The sequence below is a fragment of the Phasianus colchicus genome, chromosome 1, assembly GCF_987193195.1.
Source record: "Phasianus colchicus chromosome 1, bPhaCol1.hap1.1, whole genome shotgun sequence".
NCBI lineage: Eukaryota > Metazoa > Chordata > Aves > Galliformes > Phasianidae > Phasianus > Phasianus colchicus.
Window position 1 is genome coordinate 79563976 of NC_143436.1, and position 16040 is coordinate 79580015.

General features: G+C 41.4%; 1 protein-coding gene across 2 annotated transcripts; it reads left to right on the forward strand.

The window, feature by feature from the left end:
* Positions 1–3053: 3053 nt before the first annotated feature.
* On the forward strand, positions 3054–15123 carry C1S (complement C1s). 2 transcript variants are annotated; one of them, XM_031610203.2, is made up of 14 exons: positions 3054–3367; positions 5318–5677; positions 5782–5862; positions 6281–6336; positions 6735–6939; positions 8152–8329; positions 8593–8718; positions 9501–9700; positions 9909–10062; positions 10320–10435; positions 10661–10739; positions 10989–11126; positions 11597–11671; positions 13551–15123. In XM_031610203.2, exons 4-14 carry the CDS (start codon positions 6299–6301, stop codon positions 14345–14347), a joined length of 2106 nt encoding a protein of 701 aa, XP_031466063.1. In that variant the 5' UTR covers positions 3054–3367; positions 5318–5677; positions 5782–5862; positions 6281–6298; the 3' UTR covers positions 14348–15123. The 2 variants fall into 2 exon arrangements, with proteins under 2 accessions (XP_031466063.1, XP_031466065.1); XM_031610205.2 differs by lacking the exons at positions 3054–3367; positions 5318–5677; positions 5782–5862; positions 6281–6336; positions 6735–6939 and adding an exon at positions 7005–7108.
* Positions 15124–16040: the final 917 nt, after the last annotated feature.

Below are 16040 nucleotides of genomic sequence, written 5' to 3' on the forward strand. Positions count from 1 at the left end.
TCCTTCTCGGTGCCGGGTTCGGGTGCAATGGAACTGATCCTCTTGCTCGTGCTCCCTTTTTATGTGTCACTTAAGTCCTGCCCAAAGTGAGCTGGCGGCACAGGCACGGACCCGCTCGTGGGGAAGATTTATTTTCTCCTGATTATACTCCGAATTGTATCTGTTGCGTGTTCTGCCCATTGCTTCTTATCCAGGGGAAGAGCCTGGCTACGGCTCCATCGCCATGATAGCCAGCCTTCTGCCAGTAGCAGCAGTTAGATCCCGCTCCGTGTCACATCTGGCAACGTGCTCACGTTCGCCTCATTGACTCAGAAAGCCAGGCTGAAAATCTTACCCCCTTGCCTTTTTCCTGGCTACAAAATGGTTCCTCAGTACTGGTTATCCACTGCACTCTGGTGAGTTTGCTCCCCATCTCTCTTTTGCTGGAGACACACAGTGGGCACAGCGAAGCAGACACAGCTTTATCAATGCCATATGGAGGGGAATAATCATTTGTCTTTGTCCGCTTCACCACAGTTTCACAGTAAACGATGTATTGTTGGCTTGCTTTTTTTTTTCCCCTCATGCTTTTTCCTGCCCCAGAGTGGCAAAATTAGAGAGAAGAATAGGTTGAAAAAACTACTGTCTTGAAAGAGGGCAAGTTTCCCTGTATGATGAGCAGTACAGCAGAAGTCAGAATGCAGAAGTTAGCACAGTTAAGGAATGAAAATAATAAAGTAATGGTTTAACAGAAACCTCACAAAGTTCAGAAAAACAAATGCCTTGCACCTGAGGTGAAAGACAATGTCTTAGGAGCATAAGGATCACTAAACCTCCCTTCAATTCTTTACGGAGAGAGTGGTGAGGTACTGGAACAGGCTGCCCAGGGAGGTTGTGGATGCCCCGTCCCTGGAGGTGTTCAAGGCCAGATTGGATGGGGCCCTGGGCAGCCTGGTCTGGCATTAGGTGGGATGGTTGGTGGCCCTGCATGTGGCAGGGGGTTGGAGATTCATGATCCTTGAGGTCCCTTCCAACCCTGGCGATTCTGTGATTCAGAGGTCCACAGTGAAACAGCGAGAAGCCATGGTTTCACACTGTCACATGAGAAACTTCAATTAGGCCGAAGGGCTGTTCATCGTGAGAAGAGGTACCTAGCCTGGGAAATCTTCAGCCTCAGAGGTGTTTGGAAGACACCTTGACAGGGGCCCAAGGCTGACAAGAAAGTGAGAAAAATGGGAATAAAGAGTAATCAGTGCAGTAAGAAAGTGCGGAAGGAGGGGAAGTCTCAACTCTGACTTCCACAAGTCCCTTACAGGCAGTGCAGAGTGTGGAGCAGTAGGCCAGGGTAGTCAGCAGGGGGTTAGAAACCCTTCCAGACAGCCTCTATGAGTTTACAAAGAGGATGTCATGTTTACCCTAACTGCTTGCTGTTAGCCAAACTTTTTGTAAAGCCCAAGAAGTGACTGAATATCCATCTGTTTAATTGTGCAAATTTATGGGTTTCAAACTCATTTCCCAAGTTAATGAAGTCTCTGTGCACATACTGACTCTTATCATTCCCCTGGTTGTATTTGACAAGGAATGGGCTGCAACATTTGTAGAGCTTTCATGAAAGTGGAGAGCCAGATCAGAGAGATGGGCCTACTGGCCTCACTCCTGAGTGTGTCCACTCCATAAGCAAACTTTCTGCCATGTTTGATAAAATTAAATGATCCTATAGATTTAATACTTCTTCTGGACTTATAACCTCTTGTCTCTATCCTGCTTGGTTGTTTGGTTGTTGTTATAACATTTCAGTAAAATCCACAAATGAGTTTAAAAGTGATGAATATAAGAAAGATCCAAGGAGGTCATGGAAACAATAAGACACAGATAAAACTTCTGGCTTGTTAGTTTTTAAGTTTTATGTAGCCACAAATGGGAAACTATAACAGGGAAAGATAGCCATATGTTTGAGCCTTAAACATCATCCTTAAACATCCACGTATCTCTTCCCCTTCCCTCATCCTTACCCTTTCCCTGTTCTTCCCCTCCCTTCTAACCCCTTTTCTGTAAAAAATTAGGTCATACGTGAAGGATTGTGAGATTCCATGGCCAATGGCTTTGCTACAGAGGTGAGGCTGTAACTTCACATCAACCATGCCACTGTTTCTGTAGCATACCTCACCTTTTATTGGGCCGTTTGTCCTCTACTGAACTTGCAGGTGGGACTTAGAGCATTGGATTTAGCTTTCTGCATACATCAGTGCATCTGTGGCTCAAGCACAGCTCTGTTTCCTGGCAGATGCAGGCTCCTCCTACTTCTAGAAAGCCCAAACCCTCTGGTTTTGTAGGCCACATTTGCAGCCAGCAAAAATGGCTTCGAACTGTTTTGATCTCTCTCTGATAGTTTCCTCCTGAAGTTGTCCACTGTCTGATCTATGATTTCAGACAAAGGGAGAATTAAAGGCACTATGTGCTGGGCTGGATAAACTTCTAGGTCCTTAATTTTCTTGAGTAGCTGAGGTAACAAATCCATGAAACACTGCTTTAGTGCACAGAGTAACTTATTTGATATGCCCACTATGTAAAATAAGAAAAAATCACTTGCAGCTCATTAGCTATATGTACAACAAAATAGATTTAGACTTCCTTGCTTCTGTAATTTACTACTGTCATATAAGGGCTTCAGGTCAGAGCACAGTGCTGATTTTGAGACTCAGACTATGATGAACGCCATTATTTTTCAGTGTGGGTTTTTTTGTTTGTTTGTTTGTTTGTTTGTTTTTAACATTCAGGGCACTACTGTGTTTAGGAAGAGGAGGTGGAGGAGGAGGAGGCATCACCAAAAATCTTTCTTTACTGTCTTGGAAGTATATAGTGATTTTGTGACACTACATCATTGTTCATTGTGAAACTTAAGGTTCCTGTTGGCTCAGTGTATTAATAAAGAAATGTAGTTGCTGAAGCCTCTGCAAATTTATTTTATTGTTTGTGTTCATGCAGGCCACGGCTGTACAAAACCCCATCCAAGTTCTTCACAAACTCTAGGCTTACTTTCTATGTCTGTCTCCTCTGCACTGAAGAATGGAAAAGGGAATCTTGTGCCTCATCTTGCCAGTGCCTCTTTTCTCAGGCAATCCAAGGAGCCTAGCCTGATTTAAATGGCTGTGGGAGAGGAGTAGGTTACTGAGGGGGGAGGTGACTATCTGGAGAGCATGTATAACCGGAACTTATGATTCAGCACTGACAGGGAGAAAGAGTCAGAATAAAATTAGATCTGAATGAAGCTTGCATCTGGGATAAGGAAAAAGCATGCTAAGCTGAGGAAAAAGTATGGAGGACAGAGAAAAATGTAACTAACAGAGATGAACAGCCTGTGAAGAACCTCCTAGGACAGCGTGCAGAGGTGGGTGTCAGTGGTTTTGAGGCAGTGCACAGACAGGTCTTTGGGAGATTTGTCTGTCTGATTTTAACCACTACCAACAAAACTAGCCTGGGTCACAAGAGCTAAGATGAGGATGTGCTGCAAGCAAGAAACTCACTGAATTATTATGTTAGCAGAAAGGGAAATAGGCAACTTTCTGCCAAGGTCACAGAGGATCAGATATTTTACTTGCTACTTATCCTTGATTCCCTGCTGATGATTTTGATCTCATTAATGTCAGGTTTTGGATTTTCTTTTCTTTTACTATTTATTCCCTTTGTTTTATGCACTGACTCAGTGCTTCCAAATAGAAAAATATGGATTTTCTTAAGAAATCAGGAAAAAACGTTTTTCCTTCCATCTTCATGGGGGAGACAAACCAGCCAGGTGTGTTAAGAGATGATAACTGTATGAAAAACTGAACACTACCATACTTCGTAGCATCTGCCAGAAAGGTTGTAGCTACATGGCTCTGACTCATCATAAGAAAAGATTTGTGTTACACAATGAAGGATGCAAAAGCACTTTGGGATAACTAGTATGTGATCACGTAATTTAGGAATTCAGCAGAATGCGTATGCCTCAGACTGGAATCTTATTGCATTGACAACCTTAATGGAAGCACTTATTAACCTCGATGGCATGATTTTGCCTCTTTTAAATTATTAATTTATTAATTATTAATTAATGTAGCTTCTCATCTAGTTTCAGTGAATTGTAAAATACATATGACCTAGCTGTTTTACAGCAACACAAATCTAGACAAATGCAAAAAATGCTGTATGTTTATTTAATTTAAATATATATATCTTAACATAACTGGTCTTCTGCATGAATAATTAACATTATGCAATATGTGCCCACAAAAAATGCAGCTACCTTTTTTTTCCACTAACTTCAATATTCTTTTTCTTAATTAATAGGTAACTGCCTTCCTACTAATTATTAATATTTACATACATACCAATTTTGACCACTGTAGCAGACTAGCTAGGGTCAGGTTCATATGAAAATGCACAATTCCCTTGTGATGCAAAGACCTGCACAATATATCAGCACACATTTCTTTTGCTTCTGTCATGTCCATTTTAAAATGAGATTGTGACTTGAAATGTCACTGGTAGAGTTTTTGTTTTGCCCAGTTCCAAGGAAAAAATGTTTCACTGTTCTTTGTTTTGTATCTTTCATCACTGTTTTCCCAGTTCTTAAAATCCCAGTTAAAAACATAATGCTATGTTCCCTAGAGGCATCAGAGGCAAGATGCATACTGTTTTCTTTTTCTTCCCATTCTCAGTTAGACAATAAAACTGACTAGGCATGTTCTTCAAGTAAATCCTTTATCCTGAGTACATTGAAGTCAGTTATGATTCATCTGTAGGTGTTTCTTTCCCTTGACAGTATAAAGCAGTCTTTCACATGAGCTCTGCAAAAACACTTTACCTATGGCCTGTTGAAACATGAATGTTTTTCTTCAGGCCAAAACAAGCTCTGGAGCATGTTGTGCTGATTGTAAAGCGTGGAGGGTATAATGGAGTTTTGCACCTTCATTTACAGTCCAGCCCCAGTGTAGCTGGCTGGCGAGGTTTTCCAGAGTATTAGTGGCAGGTCTTTTGGCTTGCACAGTAGTATTTTAGTCTTGGCTTGTGGGCACTGGCTGGATTAAGGATCCTCCTTTTCTTTACAGTCTTAGATCTAACCTGGCCCAGGGCTAAGCCTGATGAAGAGTTAGCTGCTTTTACTTAAAATTCACTTGGTAAGTAGCTAGAAAGAGATAGTTAGGATTTCTTAGTGGTTCTCATTGGAGGATGGCCATAATAAAAAATAGCAAAATAGTGCATGCTAACTACTGTTGGTATCCTCAGGGATGTGTGACTTTGAAAGACCACTAATTTTCCCTTTCTTTTTTTTTTTTTTCTAAATGCACTTCTCAAGCATAAGATTAGGAGCAGCAGCACCCTCTGGCCATGGGTTTGCAGTCCCAGAATAGATTTCCAACAAGATGGTCTCCAGAGCAGATGATCAAACATTTTCTCCTATGCAAGAGCCCTATGTCCATTCTTGTGTGGACTTTGCCTGTTCTACACCCTCTGAAGTTTATCTATGACTTGCTGAGGGAGGAGAAAGAGAGAGAGATGGGAGGCAGCTGAAAGCTCTGTTCCCTCCCTTTTCCCAAAAGTCATCTGATTTCTCGAAAATCTCTAATACGGACCAGATCTGTGCACTCCCCCACACAGCTGGAGCCAACAAGGTTGTGCAACTTGTTCTGGAAATTCCCTCTTCTGCTGAAAGCCGGTAAGCTTTTTTCCTGAATCACATCCGAACGGGAACGCTGGAACATCATACTGCTAGGGGGTGCTGCAACATTGCAGATGAAAGCTCTCTTCCCCATTCCACAGGCTTGGATACTTTTGGAGTGAAAAGGAAGGAAAAAGAAAAAGAGAAGAGAGAAAGAAGAACACATGGACTAGGGAGAGAAGGTAAGTATTGCAAGCTTTAGAAATGGGAAACAAAAATATTCCTGATTGTCGCTGTCTGACAACTAGAAAGGTCAGTGAGTGCTGCCCCCAGGTTGGGGTGCTGGGAAGAACGAATTGGGTCCCTTGGTTGGGAGGTGCTTTCTGTCAGTTTGTCAGGCTCTGTAATGTTCTTTGGAGACATTGGTGGACATAAAGGGAGGACATGAGTTCCTCTGAGTAACAACCTAGAGATTACGGCACCATTTTGTCAACAGTGAGACCAGCATCCATCCTCAGTGCTTGGGGTTGCTGTATGCAGGAAGGAATAATCTTGCATTTAAAGCAAATGAATTTTCCGCAAGCTTGGAGTGTTTGATGTGTGTAACAGGCATGCAGAAGTACAGGTGCCATTAATCAATCATACTGGTTTTTGTCCCAGGCAAAGTCCAATCCCTGAATGTTTTCAGGAAAGAAGATCAGCTTTTTCCAGATGTGGTAAGTTTCTGAATCTCCATGGGGCAGGTTTATTAATAATTTCATTTTATAAATGGTGTTTTTCTTTTGATCTAGTGATTCTAGAATCTGAATGTGTCTATTCCCCAAGCAGCCTTCAAAACAGGATAGTGAAGCAAGAAATATGATTTAAGACCCTTCTGTGCAATTTCTGCCATTCCTCTACAGCTGGAGAGAAGCAAAGATCAGGATGGAAGTTGTGCTCTTTCAGTTTGAAATTCTGCAGGAGAAGACAAGCCCCACATCTGATTGTTAGACTGCCAAAGACAGGAACAATATTGTTTGCTACACACAGCCAAAGACTAGCCTTTTCACTAGGGACTGTGTGATATGCAGATGTAGAAGACTTCTGAATGTTATTTTTCTTCTTCTTTTCTCAGGTACCTTATCTTCTTCTGTCACCCTGTCTGGGGTGATACAGCCTCCATGTATGGTGAGATCTTGTCACCCAATTATCCTCAGGTGTACCCAAATGATGTGCAGGAATCTTGGGAAATCCAGGTCCCTCCAGGATATGGCATTCACCTTTATTTCACGCATTTGGATCTTGAACCTTCGCAGAACTGCGAATATGACTCTGTAAAGGTACTGTCCCTCCCTATTCTCATCAAGAGAGAAAAAGACAAGAAGTCGAGGTAAACAGCAGGGCTGCATACAAAACTCAAGGCTGGAAGAAGAGACGCACTCTTTCTGTTATGATTCCAAATAAGCCCAAATGACTGAAAATATCTGTGCTAACAGTCTCTACATTAATGTAAGTTTACTTCATAATGATATGAACACTGTCTGTCAGCTGAGCACGATATCTGTACTGCACTTCCTGAGTTGCTCTCATATCCACTGGAAGAGCCCACTAACACCTCTGTATTGCAAAGCATAGGTACAAAAACCCATGAAAATGTCCATTCTTGTAGAAAGGGCATTGAGTTTCTGTTCATGAAATTATTCAGAATTAGTCCATGAGTGAACATAAACAATTGATGAAAGTGGAGATTGATTGTTAATGACCAAAGTTAAAAACAGTCAAGAGATTTGTGCGTGCATAGTAGCTATTCAGAAAAAAAAAGCAGTGGCCTGTTGTCCCAATTTTTGCACCTATTTAAAACATAGAACCCTACTGTTTCTGCTCCGTTGTTCCACAGGGCACAAAACATCTAACATTTCCACACAAGGAGACATAAATTAGACCATCCCATCCTACAATAGGTACGTGTAAAAAGGGGCAGTAAGACCAAGTGCAGTGCCAGGAGATCTTAGAAAAGGACCAGTGTGGGATTGGTGAATGGGTGTGCTTTGCTTGAGGATACAATAGCATATCCACTTGCAAGAAACCAATATACCTGTTAGGCTGCTCTGCAGACTGTCAGCCATTGGTTTTGAAACAAAGTTTTAATTTGTTTGGACAGGTACACCTGAGGAAAGATTGTTAACTGAGATCTCTCTCACATAATTTGTTATCTGAAAAACCAGAACAGGTATCTCAGAGCAGGGAAGTCAGTAAGAGGAAATGTTCCTCAAGGATCTTACATATGGCAAGAAATTTGTTCTCTAGGGATTCTGTTCAGTTGTACCTTGGTTGACTGTCTTCTGCCCTTGACCATCTCTGGATGAAAAAGTAGCTTTAGGACTTTCTGCTAACTGTGACATGGCTGTGCCCTAAGAGATAAATCTAAACATCATGAGAAATGAATGCAATTTAGTAGCCTTTAATTAGTCATCTACAAACTAGAGGACTCAAGTACTGGTAATTACACATATTCCAGTAACGAGACAAGACCTTTCTGAATTCTTCTGCAGATCTTATCTGGTGGCCATGTTGAAGGTTTGCTCTGTGGGAAGAAGAAAAGTCGTGTCCCTGGCTCCTCGATTGTGGAGGAATTTTATATCCCTTATAACACCCTGACTATGACCTTCCAATCAGACTTTTCCAATGAGGAGCGTTTCACTGGTTTTGCAGCCTACTATGTTGCAGTGGGTAAGGTTAAAACAGATTTCTCTGAATCTCTGTAGTGTTCAAGCATAGGAGGGGTGGAAGCTGTAAGAAGGGGTTTCCTTATGAAAAAGTCTTATTTAAAAGAGATCCAAACAGACAGGACTGCTTTCGTATGTGGTCAGTCTAAGTGCTGCCTTCAAGATATTTTTTTCTTGTTGTTTGCTAGTATTTACTTCACTTTCCCATCTTCCTCCTGCCCTTAGGGCCTGCTTCTAACCTGACATATTTTCTTCTCACACTTGCAGACTTGGATGAGTGCACAGATTTTGTGGAGGAACCTTGCAGTCATTATTGTAATAATTATATCGGAGGTTATTTCTGTACCTGCCCACCAGATTATTTCCTCTATGAAGATAAGAAAACATGTGGAGGTAAGAGATCTACATGAGTTGTGGTCGACAAAAAGAGTTAATTTAGGCCAAGTGGGATATTGGGCTTGAAAGACTTTCTCTGCTATCCTTCTCAGTCAGTCACAGCAGATATATAATAACGAAAAGGACATCCCAGTGCAAATCTGACCTGGCAGTAGACTGTGATTGTGAATTCTTAACATTCCTTTTGTGTGTGTATCAAGAGAATTAAGAAAGTATTATATGACATTCTCTAAGGACTGTGACAGAGATCCCTCTTAGCATTCTGTATATCTTCTAATTCCTGACAAAACAAAGTAGTTCAAAGAAGATAAAAACACAAAGCTGCTTGGCTTGACTGAAAAAAAAAATAAATTGCAAAGTCACAAATGAGACATACAGAAAGAGGTATAAGATGAGAACCTACAGATGAGAGAAGAGGGTCTAAATCATAAGTGGAAGGTTAAAAAAAAAAAAAAGAAGAAGATGGAGGGAGAAAGAGAGGACACTAAGCAAGGCTGAACAAAATTAGTGATATGCTGAAGCTGTTCCCTAGTACTGAGGACACCAGGAAGTTGTCTTCCAAAGGATGGACAAGTAGGCAAGGCAGGTGAAGCCACTAGAAGTTAAGGTCCCTCGTAAACTGAATAAGGAGTTGTGACTGTTTTCAGTTTCTTGGGAGAATGTAGTGTTAGATGTGGTTAATGCAGCTGATTGAAGAGACTGGAGATACAGTGGAAGATGCTTCATAATTGAACCATTTCCTTTTTAAGTCAAGTCCTTTCTCTGCTCCTTAATTCTAGTGAACTGCAGTGGCAGTGTCTTCACTGAGCCATCAGGGGAGATTGCTAGTCCAAACTACCCCAATCAGTACCCAGAGAACTCACAGTGCAAGTACCAAGTGGCTCTGAGGCCAGGCTACTTTGTGGCGTTGACCATACGCAGTGAAGACTTTGATGTGGAACCAGCCGACTCAAAAGGGACTTGCCACGACAGTTTAATAGTAGGTATGGGGTAGGGAGGAAGTCAGGATGCTCTGGGTTTCCCCACAGATGTCCTCATATTCAGAAGACTCTCTGATTGTTTAACTTGAATTTCATCTATGCTGCCTTTTAAAGTTTTTGGCAATACTAAAAAAATAAAGTTATTAGGAATCTCTCTGTGAATACATTTTGTATTTCATCACTTCTTCTTGTTTGTTATTTTCCCAGCTTGTCTCTGGAAAGCAGCGTTATGGTCCCTATTGTGGCAGCAAATTCCCAGGTCCTCCTGAAATCAAAACTAGGAGCAACATTCTTGACATAATTTTCCACACTGACCGTGCGATACAGCACAAAGGGTGGAAAATACGCTACTATGCTGAGCGTGAGTATACACTTAGGAATACATTCCCTCTGCTGACGAGTTAGGGAAAGACCTTCCCCCAGGTCAGATTCATGGCACAACAGCATGTTAACTTGCTCAGGCTGCTGGGTTTGCTAATCACAGCTAAGGAGCTATTAACTAAACAGAGGATGCCTGGTAACTAGAGAGAATAATCACTGTGAAGAAAGAAGTTTGTTACTTGAAGAAAAGTAAATCTTGAATCAATTAATCATTGATTTCCTCTTATCTCTTCAAAGCCATAACCTGTCCCCAGAGTGTCATTCCCAATTCTGTTCTTGACCCAAAGAAGGACAGGTATATCTTCTCGGACATTGTGAAGGTGACATGTATGGAAGGCTATGAAATTGTGAGGGTAAGTTACACAAAAAAAGCATATGCCCTCTTTGCCCCTCCCAGCAGCTTCCTGCTGCTACTTCCCATCAGGTGTCTCGAGCAAAAGGGCTCAATGTTTTTGCCACAACTGTATCAAGTGCAAACTTTTTCAGCAACTGCAGCATCCTGAGGAACCTCCAGTAGAGTGTCTATTTCAGATATATTTCATGGCCAGTGACTTATATGTGTCATGTCTTTTCCATAGCAATATGACAGCATCACAACTTTTCACTCCAGTTGTCAGAACAATGGTGAATGGAGCAACTCTAATTACAGCTGTATTCGTAAGTGACCTGTCTCTGTATTGTGGGAAGCAGACTTTAATGGAGTATTTATGCTCTAGACATACTATCTCCAGACTAGGAGAACAGTGAAGGACTGGGATGTAAGCATGCTGAGAGGACAGAGGAAGTAAGCATGATGACCATACAGGGATCAACAGAGTTGTGTGGTTTCCCATAGTACAGCATAATCAGATTGTTTGGTGAAGATACCCCTTTGAATGTCTTTGATTTTTTGTTTCTTCTCTACAGCTGTGAATTGTGGTGATCCCAGTCCTATTGACAATGGTAAATATGACTACATCTCTGAACCTCATGAGCCTCTGTACAAAGCTACTGTCCAGTATTTCTGCAAAGCACCTTACTATACCTTACAAAACAAAGGGGAAGGTAAGTGTTGTGTCTGATACAGAAACATATTTATTTGATGAAAGGCCTAAGAATTAGTACTGCCATTGTCACAGAGCTGGTATTATACACCATTAAGTCAAGATTCTTATGTTGTGGGGTTGCAGGCAGTAGTTTTGTGTTGCTTTTGTGTTTAATTCACTGACATAAGTCTATAATAGGGGTGTTGACCTCAGATGTATTAGGAAATCCCATCTCCATTTGTCTGGTGTATGAACCACAGAGATTTTTACCACACATTTCTGGTGGGGAAATAAAGGAATTAAGAAGCCTATTAGCTGAAGTCCCTCTTAAACAGGGGCAGAAGCACCCTGGAGGAGTTCTCTCCAATATTTATCAAGCTGTGCTTGCTTTGGAAATAAGGTTAATATGCTGTCTTATACAATAACAGTGCTCACACTCTCTTCATCTTGACTGTATCCTTTTGGCACTCTTTTCTTGTGTTTTCAAAGCGGTATATCAATGCTCAGCCAGTGGACAATGGATCAATGAAGAAATGGGAACAGAGCTACCAACATGTGTTGCAGGTACTATCAAAACCTGTGAATACATATGCACACGTAGTAACAAAGATCCATGCTTCTTTCATTTACTCTGTTTCTGCATACCTTCAAGTGTGTACATTCAGTTCTTCAGATCTCTGACTGTTTTGCATGTAGCAAAAAGACTGACAGGTCAAAAGAGATGTCCAGCAATACCAAGTCTTTCTTTCTTCAGTGTCTCCTAAACAATACTGAGAGCTGTAGCTTCTCTTCAAACTCTCCTTGGGTTCAGTTTCCATCAATCACTGGTGATGCGGCACTATAGCAAAAAGACTTTCACCACTCTCACTTGAAGTCTAAATCTAAATCCTAAGTGCCTTAGGAACACATGTCCTTCAGTATTCAGCAACACTTAACAGGTCTGAAAGCTTAAGCAGTATCTCTATCCAAGACTTTCTTGTCCTGTCATTGTATTCATGGGAGAAACTGAGGAGGAAAGTGCACGGGTACTATGTCTGCTCCTCACTGCTGGCAGTTGTGGCTGAGTATTAACTTTCAGACCATAAAGAGAATTTAAAATTGTATGTATTCTGGACACTGTTCAGCTTAACAACTTCTCTAATGGAGGCAGAATTCCTACCGCTGTCTGTACACAATGCCTCTTTGCTACTCCAAATTCTTAAAACCTCATTTTAAAGTACAAGGCCCAGCTGAAGATTGTTCAACTCTCTTACGAGCCAGGTCAGTCAGTGACTCGGACAATACCACTGTACAGTGCAAAAGACAAATTGAAAGATGAAGCTCAAATTACATTCAACCAAAAAGAAGGTTACAAAGAATGTGAAGCCAGATTTTCTCAGAGGGACATAGAGACAATAAAAGACAATGTACACAAATTTAAACAAAGTAAATTATGATAGTGTTTATGGAAAAATGTTTGTTTCCCAGAGCACTGAAACTGTGGGCCAGAGAGGTTGGGTAATCAGCAGCCTTGAAAAAGCTCATAAGTCACCTGGCAGAGCCACCAAGCAACTTTGCTTTGCAGTTAGGAGGGTGGGGAAGGGCAGTTAGGGGTGAGCGGGGGTTGAACTGGAGATGTCCAGAGGCCCCTTCTTCTGCTTCGTTTGAATTGGAAGCTACTTGCCAGCTGTATTTCCTTAATCTCTGACAATATGACTAAGGGCTCAATGTGAAAAGTAATCAATTTCCTATCTGTATAATAATGACCAGCCTTATTTTTGCCTATATGCCACATTCTGCATAACCTGATGGAACATTTTATTCAAAGAGCGCAGAGCATTTCTGCACCCAGAGGACTCAGATAAGATCTGCACTGACCCATTGCTTAAGATTTTACATACTAAAAAATGGAAAGGGAAAATGGAAAAACATCAATAACACATACGAACACCTAATCTGAGACTATCTATAGTTCACACATATGCACAAAACAAATCCTTTCAAAGAGTAGCATCATTCTTCTAAGTATTTAAAAATCTATTTTTTATAATATTTGAAAAAATATCTATTTTTACCTATAGGACATAACTCATCAAAGCAAAAATGCTAACTACAACACAATGAAATTTTGAGCTTAGGCAGATCAACGCTGATTGGTTGACAACAGCTGTGAAAGCTTAGCGTTACAGAACAAGAATTTGAGAATGAGCATTTTCAGCCTAAATTAAATGTTTGATAGGATTTTTTGCTTGAATTTTCTTGAATTTCTTTGTAAATGCTCCCTTCAAATTCTATGAATTCTATGACATAGAATATAAACAGAAGTTAGTTGCTCAGAATCAAAAATGATTTAGAAGATACAAGAAAGTGAGGACTATGGGCATTTTAGTATTACCAGATTTTAAACCTCTGTTTGTAACTGCTAGTTCTCCCATCTGGTTCCTCTTTTTTCTTTTCCTTCTAGTCTGTGGCATACCTAGTAATCCTATCCGAGAGACGGGAAAGATTTTTGGAGGCACTCGTGCAGAAAAAGGCAACTTTCCCTGGCAGGTGTATTTTGAACACCCAAGAGGAGCTGGCGTGCTCATCTCTGAAAGATGGGTAATGACTGCAGCTCATGTGCTGGACGGATATGACATGCCTAGCATGTTTGCTGGGACAATAAATATTGGTGGAAGAGCTTTATACGAAGATGGAAAGCGGCTGGTTGCAGAGGCATCATTCATCCATCCGGGCTGGAAGAGGCTGCCCACAGGCTCTCATAGGACTGATTTTGATAATGATATTGCACTACTGAAGCTGAAGGAACCTGTGGAGATGGGTCCAAACATCTCACCCCTCTGTCTTCCTGGTAAATCACCTGAATATGAGCTACAAATAGGGACTCTAGGCTATATTGCTGGCTGGGGGTGGAGAGAGAAAGGAAGACTGCCCAATTATCTTTGGAAGGCCCAGATTCCTGTGGTGGACATGGACAAGTGCCGTTCTGTGAAACCAGAGGGCCCTGCTGATTCCAGTGCATACCGATTCACCGACAATATGATCTGTGCTGGTGGTGGCAAGGACAGCTGTAAGGGGGATAGTGGTGGAGCTTATTCCATCCAAGATCCTTTTAATAGCAACCAGTCCTATGTGGCTGGGTTGATCTCCTGGGGACCAAAATGTGGTACCTTTGGTCTCTACACCAAAGTAGTGCGTTATTTGGACTGGATTACAGAAACCATGAATAAGCATGAGATGAAGCCCAGCATAATTAGCTGATTAGCTCTTTCTCCCTTTAGCACAGTCACTCTTCCTAAATGTGATGGTTACATATTCTGGTAGTAAGACTGGCTATGATTCTGTTCACTTTTCGTGTATAACAGGGTAACTCACTGTGTCTGTGCAGAGTGAGTAGAGAGTCAGGAATACGTATTGTTTTTTCCCTCTGTCGCTGTGATTGGTAAGGGGATTTCACTTTCTTCTTCCACGCATTACTATAAGGAAGCATAAGAGGAAGATGCTACTCTGTATAAGGAGGCTCCTTCTGCTTCCTCTCAGTTTTTCTGTTTCATTTTTCCCACTTGATGAAGACATACCCATGCCCTACCTGACAGGGAGATCACAACGAAGAGGAGAGAGAATAATTGTTAGTCTCAGGATCGGTTCAAAGCCTAGTTTCTGATTTCTGTATTTCCTATATCGTTCAGAATATCTAATGGCATTAAAGAATGTCCAAACTTGCTTCCCATGTGTGTACTGTCCTTCTCCTCTCCCTGAAACTAAATCAAGTACTGAGTCACTTACTGAACCAACATATTGCCAGCTTTTGTCAAGCTCTAACTTATACTACCTTACTTCTCTGCATAAGAGTTTCTGTGAAGTTCTTCTGAGTTAGTTGCAGCACACTGACCAACCACCACCAGCAACAAGGTCTTCTGAATCAAGATAAGCAGAACAGAATATCTTCAGAACTCTTATTTAACTGTACCTAGGGCTTATTTTTTCAAACTTTATTGTCTAAGATAAGAAATAAAGATTGCCTGTTTTGGGAAAGGTAGTACTGTGGGAGATTATCTAATATGTGTTAAGAGTGTCTTCTGCTCCAGAACAGTACTTTATATCCAAATCCCTCACAGTAATCTTTTGACTAAGATGGTCAGGGGACTGGTGCAGATGGCATATGAAGAAAGATGATAGAAACTGTTCAGCTTGAAAACAAAGAAGCTAAGACAGGGATCTGAGTACTGTCTTCAGCTACCTAGGAGAGGATTAGACAGCAGATTCTTCAAAAAGGTAAAGAGAGAGAAGAGACAATGGGCACTGGAACATGTACCACAGAAGACTGGGGAACCTTTGTCATACTGAATATCTACAGAGCTTGCTCAAGCAAGACCCTGAAGTTCCAAAGCTAGTCCTACCATGAGCAGAATATTGGACTGGATGCTTTCTCTTGCAGCTTAAATTTTTCTGAAAATCTAGGAAATGGTGAGGATGATGCGTGCATCTCCTGGGAGACTTCATATAGACTCCTGCACTCAGCTCAAGCACCTTCCATTTCTAGTATGCATAACAAGCAAAATGTTATTTTATTGTGGGGCTTGTAACCGTATGTGCCAACTTTAATCTAGTATTAATTTTTATTCATTCCTCCATGTTGCAATTGTATGTGGGCCCTTCTCAGCTTTCATTTTACGGAGCGCAGAAGGGAATTGTTCCTTCTGGACAGTTAAGACTGCAATTTTAGCCCATCTGCAGAATCTGGTTGACATTAAATTGAATCAGAGTCAGCTGTGTGCCCTGGTGGCCACTAGGGCCAACCATACCCTGGGGTGCATCAGGCCCAGCAGTGGCAGGAGGAAAAGGGATCGTCCCACTCTGCTCTGCTCTAGTGTAGCCTCACCTCGAGCACTCTGTGCGGTTTTGGGGATCACAATATAAGAAGGATGTAAAACTATTAAAGAGAATCCAAAGA

What these genes read in the sequence shown, in the direction of transcription:
- C1S (XM_031610203.2), top strand. Translation starts at nt 6,299, where the DNA reads ATGTTTTCAGGAAAGAAGATCAGCTTTTTCCAGATGTG. An exon ending in AGCCTACTATGTTGCAGTGG is followed by an intron (nt 8,330 to 8,592) that starts GTAAGGTTAAAA and finishes TCACACTTGCAG; the next exon opens with ACTTGGATGAGTGCACAGAT. An exon ending in CTTACAAAACAAAGGGGAAG is followed by an intron (nt 11,127 to 11,596) that starts GTAAGTGTTGTG and finishes GTGTTTTCAAAG; the next exon opens with CGGTATATCAATGCTCAGCC.